The 9,552-nt window shown below is 39.4% G+C and overlaps 1 protein-coding gene across 4 annotated transcripts in view; it reads left to right on the plus strand.

Annotated features, from left to right (window-relative positions):
- Positions 1–9,149, plus strand: part of gas7a (growth arrest-specific 7a) — a 59,925-nt gene extending 50,776 nt beyond the window's left edge. For all 4 annotated transcript variants that reach the window (XM_039610624.1, XM_039610625.1, XM_031732210.2 and 1 more), the window contains 3 exons: positions 2,910–2,989; positions 3,669–3,767; positions 7,381–9,149. In XM_039610624.1, coding sequence (XP_039466558.1) covers positions 2,910–2,989; positions 3,669–3,767; positions 7,381–7,494 — 293 coding nt within the window. In that variant the 3' untranslated portion in view covers positions 7,495–9,149. The remainder of the gene's footprint in view (positions 1–2,909; positions 2,990–3,668; positions 3,768–7,380) is intronic.
- Positions 9,150–9,552: the final 403 nt, after the last annotated feature.

The raw sequence follows: 9,552 nt of genomic DNA on the forward strand, positions 1-9,552 counted from the left end.
GTCGCCCACTGCTTTTTGGAGTCCGGTTTTGAAACCTTAGAAGAGCATTTTCAACATCTTTCAAACTCAGTGTGATGAGCGAGGGACAGACTGCATGCTCATTGGCTAATGACTTTTCAATCACAAGTCGTTACCCAATGAAACGAGTGACTGAACCCATAATATCATCAGGAAAGTGTTTAGAGAGGTCCCGTATAGTGATGGGATTTCTGGCTCTTTTTAGAGAACCGGCTCTTTCGGCTCGGCTCACTAAAAAGAGCCGGCTCTTTCGGCTCTGAACCAGCTCTCCAGGTTGTTTTGTTGCTTTAATTAATTTATTATTAACAATAATATAAAATTATGCACAAAAGGAATTACTAATGTAAAAAAAAAATGGTTTTATTTATATATGTTTATATATAAATATATGTGGTGGCCCCTAGAGACAAAGCACGTACAAACTCCAACACACATTCCCAGAGTTAACTGAACTTCCAAAACAGAGCTATCTAGATCACTTAAATTACACAATTGAAAGCATATGTGTATGGTTTGTGTATTTATACACAAGCACTCATATATATTCAAATAATTTAAAAAAAAAAATGTTCATTTACCTGTTACTACCACACACCATATCCAGTCGTTGGTACTTGCTGGCTTGTGTTTTGGAGTTTTTACGTGTTTTGGAGTTTTTACGTGCTTTGTCTCTAGGGGCCACCGTAAATATACTTTTATTTATTCACTCCACATAAAATATAATAAATAAATCATATAATACAAAAACCAACTAGTCACAGTTCAACTTTTAACTATTTAAATGTTCAGCTTTTTCCTTTTAAACCAATTTAAAGTGAAACAACACAAAACACTGCAAACCACAACACAATTAAATATAAATTAAAATATGAAAACAAAAAGAAGATGCACATTCTCTGTCATATGGGCCTGCATGAATAAACTTTCTGAATCCTTTATCATCCGCAACTGAAAATAGTTGTGGATGATTACTATACCTTTCTAATGTGACGTTGTTGTCTCTGGCTCTCTTTCTCTCTCTCTCCCTCCCGCTCTGTTCCTGTGCTACTGCGAGTGTAACTACCGCCCCTCCCCCCTCTGCCCAGCAAAGCACAAGGCTCGCGTGCGGAGTAAAGCGGAAAAAAGTGTGAGAGAGAGGGTGAGAGAAAGAAAGAAAAAAAAAAAAACCCACGGCTCGCGATAAGGAGCCGGCTCTAAGAGCCATTTCGTTTCCGACCGACACATCACTAGTCCCGTACACTTCTAGAGGACCAGAAATCCTTTTGTGTTCACAGGCTTCGCCCCCTAGTGGCTATTAAATAGAATACAGGTTAGAGGCACTTGTGTGTCGTCTTCATTTTAGAAGCTACGTGCATGTTTTAACTGTCGATGTTTAGCGTGTATTGGAAATCCTGTTTACAGCCTCATATAAAGGTAACTGTCTAAGAACTGAGCTTGAACTACTAAAAACCACAGTGCTGATGAAATACAATTTAGCACAAACAAAACACAAACATAGCAACATCAAAGCAGTTTTATCAATTTACTATAAAAATACAGTATTTCTGTAATAAAAAACAAATAAAGTGTTCAGTTTCTTTCAATTCTTCACTTGAATCATCTGAGAGGAGGAAACGAAGAAGTCATGTAAAACTTCACCTTCATCCTGTGAATGTTTCAGTTACAGGACCTCAAGGTACTCGAGGGCAGGTTCAAGTATGGCCCTTTGTTCCAGCACATATCTACAGAAGATATTTACATTTTGTTTTCAGGGCTGAAAAACACATTTTAAGCTCTGTTAAAAACCACAACCATCAGTAGAGGAACAGGAACCACCATCGGTACCTGAATATCTGTTCCTGATACGTCACATCAGAAAACTACATTTTGGTTAAACTATAAAGGGATCGTATCGCATGATGGAGAGGTGGCTGCTCGAGTTATGGTAAATAGCCTGTATTTATATAGCGCTTTAATAGTCCCTAAGGACCCCAAAGCGCTTTACATATCCAGTCATCCACCCATTCACACACACATTCACACATATCATGTAAGAGTTTTATTTACCTACTGTTTGACATCCAGGCTCATCATTAAGCCATGATTCCTTCTGGGTCAATGCATCTTTTATTAGATTTGACAGATTTATATTGAATGGCCATATAATTATAATTTAATACTATACTGTTATTTACATTTTGATTATTTATTAAACACAAATTTAAAAGGGAAAAAATATATCTTACTTTGGTCATTCGGTACCCTTGGGTCCAGATTTGTAAGAAGACTTTTATTATTAAAGTGATTGTTTATATAAAGCATTACTGATGAAGCATGCTGATTAATACTGTTGTATGCCCCATAAAACCTAGTCACAGTCATTGTGGTCTACATAAAGGAGACAGCAAATAAACAAAAATTTGAACAAGTTGCTTCACTATCGTATCATTTAGTCAAGGAAAAAACTTTTAACAAGTACCATGAAGCCAAAAAGCTGTCCACAGCCAGAATATACAGATACAACAACAAAATATCTCCTGAAATTTAGGATTTCTTCTGTGGACACCCACAATTAGACGTTCCAATCACAGTAAAACAAAGCTGCCTCTAAACACTTGAAATGTCCTTACAACTGCTTATAGCTGAAGTGCAGTGTGATGTAAACCGTTCATTAAATGTTTATATCGTCTTGAAAGGTGCTAAACATTTATAGTACAGGTCGACGTGAAGCTGGGATTCATCTGTGATGGTGCGGCACTCGCTGAATGCTGATTCCTGAGCGCCCTCTGCTGATCGTTACAGGCCTTGCAGCAGGTGTTAACCAGCAGATCTACAATCCTGGACTCAGAGCTGAAACAAAATAAAATACCATCAGCTGTCCTTCTCATCGTGTTGCTCTCTGTTTCTTCCAGGAGATGACCTGATGCGCTGTGTGGACCTCTACAACCAAACCCAGTCCAAGTGGTTTGAAGAAATGGTGACAACCAGCATGGTAAACAGCTGTGTGTGATTCATGAGCCAAAATGACCTAAACAGACGTGTCCTACAAAATATGATTCCTCTCATCTAGGTCTGAGCTGTGACACTTTATACTGTGTAGTGTATACTGTACAGGAAAATCACAAATAAGTACAATTAGGTTCTGTAATTAGACTTTAATAAAAACAACAACACTATCCTGTAAGTTCATCGTAGGTTTTATGTCCTTATCGCTTCAGGAATTGTTTTATTATCTTATAGCAAAACAAAATAATCTAAAGACTCCCCTGCAGCCCACTGAGAAATATTATAAACATCCATTTAACCGTTATAGCCACACCGTATTAAACAGTATTAAACATTTACACTAATGAACTAATGAATAATATTCTAAAAAATATTATTTATCTGGTTTTAAATCATATTTATAACCTCTGAAAGATATAATATTTCCTAAATACTGTTAATATTCTATTCAAATGTGAAAGTTAAGCTTGTGTTGAAAGAAACTGCAGTTTTATATATGAGGTCAGAGAAAAGAGCAAAAGCTGGATTTTTATTTCGACATATTCAGTGGTGGGATCTCTGCTCATTAATGAAGGACTGATAATCTACGTGATGTCATTAATACACAGCGGTTATTGGCTGTCTGTCTTACTAAGTGGGACATTTATCTTCCCTTTTCCGTGTAGGAGCTGGAGAAACTGGAGGTGGAGCGGATCGAGTGGATTCAGCAGCATCTACGACAGTATACGACCCTACGGCATGAAACAGACATGTTCAACCAGAGTGTGAGTTTGTGTCTCCTGTACTTTGCTGTGTTGAAAAATGGGCTCCCCAGCTGAGAATGAGGCTCTCGGATTGTTTTGTGTGTTTGTGGCAGTTTTAGCACTTTTTTGTGGTATTATTTTGGCTTCTGTTGTCATTTTGTGTCCTATCTTTGTTCTTTTTTTGTAGTGGTTTTGTCTTAGTAGTAGTTTCTCCTTCTGTCTTTGAAGGTTTCTAGTCTTTGTGTAATCTGCAGAGCATTTTTCTCACCTTATTTTTTACTTACTTCACCTTAGTTTCTCGCTCAGTTTTCCTGGTAACTGTTAATTCTGTGTTTCCTGCTGTTTTTTGATCACAAGAACTCTAAATCTGTCTCCAAAGCCACTGTGATGTTGTGTACTCATTTCATATTCACAGATGAAAACAGAAATCTCACCCTTAAGATTGTAGATGGCTTGTAAATGATGGATGTACCCACACACCGGTTTTGAAGCCTTGGTGTGTCCCTAATTGATTCCACGGTAACACTGCAGTTCCCTTTTTTCCAGATCCAAGCAGAGACAGTTGGAGAGAGCCTTTGGTGTCAGACTTTGGAAAAACATCTTTTAAATCCCTGCTTTAGCTACATTCTATTAATTTGTAGTACCGCATTATCCTTAAAACAGTTGGTTTTAATACTGATTGAAGTTGATTCGCTTCTTATAGACTCACAACATTGTTAACTTTTTTTATTTAGAGCCAGAGTGAAAATATTGGCTAGTTAATCCACCCAAAACAGATCACACATTGCAGGTTTCTTTGGGCTTAGTCTGATGGAAGTATTTGGGGTAACCCATGTCACACCTCTGACCTACAGAACCAAGCCAGTGCCTTAACGAGAGTGTAAGTATCAAAAGTAGTACTAATATGATATATAAATAATTTCTGTGGCAAAAGCAGGGGGAAAAATCCCAAATTTAGCATCTCAAGGGGACGTGTCCCTTTTTTTCGTGTATGATAAATTATAATATGTGAAGAGGCCACCTGGCAACTTGTCTGCATTTTCTGAACCAAACGATTGAGGTGTGGGAAACAAATCGATACAGCATAGCATCGCGATGTGTGTGGTGATATGGGAATGGTATGAACCAGAAGGCTCATCTCATGCACCGCCATCCTGGAATAACGTTAGCAAAGCAAACTTACATTAAATCAGCTCAACGAGAACCCAACACTGAACACCATGACAATGCTATGTTCAGTTTTGGTGAGTAAATGATTTCCTGGAGCTTGAGAGTGTTGCACACTCGCAACATCTTTAGATCACCAGGCACAGGTCTCCTGATAGCAGGCAGCCGTTCTGCAAACAGTCTCAATCTGACTTGGACTGACTGCAGTCACACTCAGAGATTGTTGTAGCTTTGCAAATAGTTGAGTTTAATGTATAAATGCAGACAGATAACCAACATGTTACCATCAGTGAATCAGTCTTTGCCAGTGAGCTCCCACCAGCTGGTTTTATTCTGGTTACATTCCTATAGACCAGGAAGTTTGCTGAGCTCACATTTAGTAGTTAAATGTGGATTTCTGCCTATGTCAACATCACAGTTAATTAGTGTGTTATCAGTAACAGATTACATGTAATTGCCGACTTGACCCCATTCAGTAGCAGTCTGATGTCAGACGGTGATAGTGTTGGTATGCTTGACAATCTCATTTTGCAGAAAACAAATAACTGAAGTGATATCTTTTTATTGGCTAAAACAAACATTAACAAAGTTTAACTTTGAGATTTTTTAGTTACGATAAATGTAACAACAGACTGAATAATCAGCTAATCAGCGCATTAAGGGTCCGAGTAAACAGTCAGCAGTGGTTTCACTGCTGTGATGCGACTTGCCTGCCTGTTGAGCTGGTGAGCGTAGGTGCTGTGACACAGCGAGCCCTGTGCGATCCCGCGTCAGCCTTTGATGCAGCGCGCCGGCTGAGATCTCTCAGATCCTCGGAGAAACCCGCCCAGATGTTCTGCTCGTTTAGGGCCAAAGGCCTTTGAATGTGATGAGACGTTTTCTGTCAGCGCTGTAGGAAGCTTCCGTAACGAGGGCGCCTCTCTGTGTGAAAGCTGACAACATGAATACCGCAGAGGTGACAGACGCACCAGAGATGAAACCAATACAATCATCTGCAAGCAAAATATAGGACAGTTCAAGTCACACGGCTTTTACATCTGGATTGCTCACTTTTTGTTTTCGTCTGTATAAAGGAAGATTTTAAATGTGCAGCAACACTGAAGCTCAATGAACCCGACTAATGAATATAGATGGGAGTTTGCAGCCGTATGCCACGGTAATCTCATGCTCTGGTTTAGCCTCTGTTAGCACACACACTTTATGGAAGACTCACAGTATTCTGAGTTAAAATCTCTGTTTCACATCATCAGTTCTTCTTCTTTTTCTTATCCTCCATATTCATCATCCTTTGTCCTGCTCACTCCCAGTTTAGATCTTAATATCTTCAGCTCCACCTCCTGTCTTTTTGCCAGTGCCATCATCTCTAAACCATACACCATAGCAGCTTCTCTTTCAGTCTTGCTGCTATCCGTCTGTTACGGATCACCCCTGACACTCATCTCCACCTTCACCCTGCCTGCACTCTCCTCTTCACCTCTGTTGCTTTGGATGGTTGATCCAAGTTAGTTAATAATCTGCTTTTACTACCTCTGCTCCTTGGATGTTCACCTGTCTCCCTGTCATTCAGACATCCTTTAATCACACGTATAAACAAAATTTCATGACCATGGTCTCGGCCTCATGTTGCATTTCTGTTGGCTTGATTGAGCGATTAAACCTCAGGCTTACATTCTTTGCTTTTTGCAGCCGAGTGTGAAGTCCAAGGACATGAATCCCACCTGGAAAAAGGTGGATTCCGCTCTTGGACTTGTTCTTGCATTTTTGAGTTGCTCCAAATGTCCAAAATCTCATCTTTGTACAGCATGATTTGTTCCTAGAATCATTCTTGGGATCACAGTTTGAACAAACTGCACTGGTTAACGTCTCTGAGAATAAGAACTCCTTATAAAGAGAATTAGAGAAACAGGAAAAGAAGCACTGTTCTCCTGAATGTTTGTTTTCTGATCATTTGCAAGAGAAAACTTCAAAAGGTGCATGTTGGGTAAACTTAAACGCCTCATGTCACCAGGTGCGTCATGTGGCTGCTCAAAATAAGGTCTCCTTTTTACCTACATTATGACATCCACACAGACTCAACAAAAATGTGCTAATATTTGTGACACTGGGTGATGTGCTTCCTGATTTTCAGTCCTGAACATTTCATGTGGATATCTCCTGTACTTGTGGGGTTATGAGGGCTCAAAAACGCTGCATTTCGACCTCCTCCGGTGCAGTTTGAGGGGCTGAAAAAAAATCAGCTGGTTGTGAAGCGGTCATTTGGGACAAAGTGATTGATTTTGCATGTTGTTATATAAAAACTGTCACTAAAGTTTGTGGTTTAGTTTGTTACCAAACTCTTTTGGGCTTTTTGGGCAGATTACCCAACCAACTGACCACTCAGTGACCCTGTGCACCTGACCTTTAGGTGTTAAACTTTGAGTGAAGACTGAAGTTTTATGGGGTCACATTACTATTAATATCTTTCCAGATGGTTGAGCCCGTCGACCAGCTGCTGCAGAATGTGGATCCAGCCAAAGACAGAGAGCTGTGGGTGAAGGAGAACAAAACCGGTGATGTTCGGCCTGTGGATATGGACATATAGCTCGTCCTGGCCTGACCTGGGATCAGCTGTCCTGTCTTCAGTATTAAAACACACCCACAGAATCCGGGAACACTTGATGACACTGATCCGGGGACGGTGCATGTTCAGACCCCTGAGGTCTGCTCATCCTCTCTCTGAGTGGAACAGTGAGGAGGAAAACGGTCCAGCTAACAGTAACGGACCCAAGTACCAGCATGTTCCTTCTAAATTTAAACCCCATCATAATCCACATTAGCTTACTGAATGCCATTTAACATATTCTGCTGTTTACCTGTTGTAAAGTTGAGATTATTAAAAAAATGTATGTATTTTGAATTGTTCAGTTAAGCGTCAGCCAACACTTTTCCAGTCTGAGTAAACCAAACAAAAAAAAAAGGTCTGATTATTGATATTATTTTGGATACTTAAGCATACTGAGATCTTGGAATGATATATTTTCATAATTTGCTGGTCCATTTTGGTGGAAATGCATGTTTTGAATATATTGCTTTCACTGTACGTGGAGAGCTGCACACTCTGTGGAACCATGATGGTTGTTTCGGTGTAGTTTATTGAAGTTAAACAAGGTATTCTCTATCTTGTCCATAATTTTGGAGCTTTTTCCCACTTAAAAAAAAGGAAAGTGTACAGCATAAATATCCAGAAACCTCAACATTTCCAAGCATTTTGCAATCGGGATTTGATTACACTCAGCACAAGTCCCAAGACGGAGTCCCAAGATTTAGGCCAGGGTCTATTTTGGATCAGCGCGGAGGAGGAAAAGGTGGTCCAAATTACACTGAAACACCTTTTAGTGCCTAACGGTTATATACCTGGAATGTCCTTGATTTATTCTTCTCTGCATCGGTGTACATTTGTACATACTGGCTCGATGTTTGCACTGTTCAGCGTCATCTGTTTCACTTTTTTGGTAAATGCACAGAGAAGATCTTTAAGGGTCGACATGCAGCGGGAAGTGCAAAGTGATAGAGATATCAGAGACTGCATGTAGACTACGTGTCCGTGTTTACATATATGTGTTTGTCTGTCGCTGTCTTTACATTTTGTTGTTTGTTTTGGAATAATTTTTCTTTTCTATGTTCCCAGAAGGACAAAGTTAAATAATAAAGATTTTAATCCAGCTGCCAGGCACTCAAAAAAGTTGTGAAAAAGTAAAGAAATGCTTAGCTGCCTTATGAAAAACACTGACCATTCGTTCCCTGCAGCACATTCAGACTTTGCTTTGACCCCCCCCGAACAGCTTCTGTAGGTTTGAAATAGTGTCTTTGTTGTAGAGGTTTTTATCAGTGTGTCTCAATGTTGTGCACTAAGTGTGACGAGTTATTATGTTCCAACTAAATGTTCTTGACCAGAATCCACGATGACATAACGGTTGAGTTAACTGCCCTTCTGTGGTGACTGTTTTCATTAACGTGAGTTTAATCCGATTTTCCCGATGTTTTTAAGAATGTTGGATCACAGGTGACCTCTGTCCCGACAGTGTAGTGAGGAATGCAGTGTCCAAAATAAATCTCCTCTTTGAAAATTGAATGCCACAGCGTGTTGTTATGTAACTCTGCCAGGGGGGGCTGGGGGTTTAGAAACAGGCAGTTACATCTGCAAGATGTTTCATTTAAGATCTGATTGATGTGAATAAAAAAATTAAAACTCATAAACCTGGTGAACATGTTTTATGTTAAACCTGCACCTCATAACACTGCTCAAGTGTTTCTTACGGATTTTCATGTAATGAATCCAAATATGATTATTACGGGGTTTTTTTACATTTTACACCTGAATTACATTTGTGAACAATGGCACAATCAATATCAGCTTTAATTCACAAGGTTTTCCAGACATCTAGCATGAACTGTTTGGGAATTACAGATGCTTTTTATAAAAAGCAGCAATGTGAAAGTTATATAGCCCTCTGTGGACCAGATCAGGGATACTCCCCTTTAATCAGTGTAAATATGTAAACTACACTCTTAACCCTGACATATCTTAGAAAGTGTATTTTCAGCAGTACATCTCGTTTTTTCTGCATAACAGAGAAATGCTGCCACAAGTCTTTGGTCA

Source organism: Oreochromis aureus, linkage group 4, assembly GCF_013358895.1.
Source record: "Oreochromis aureus strain Israel breed Guangdong linkage group 4, ZZ_aureus, whole genome shotgun sequence".
Taxonomy (NCBI): Eukaryota; Metazoa; Chordata; class Actinopteri; order Cichliformes; family Cichlidae; genus Oreochromis; species Oreochromis aureus.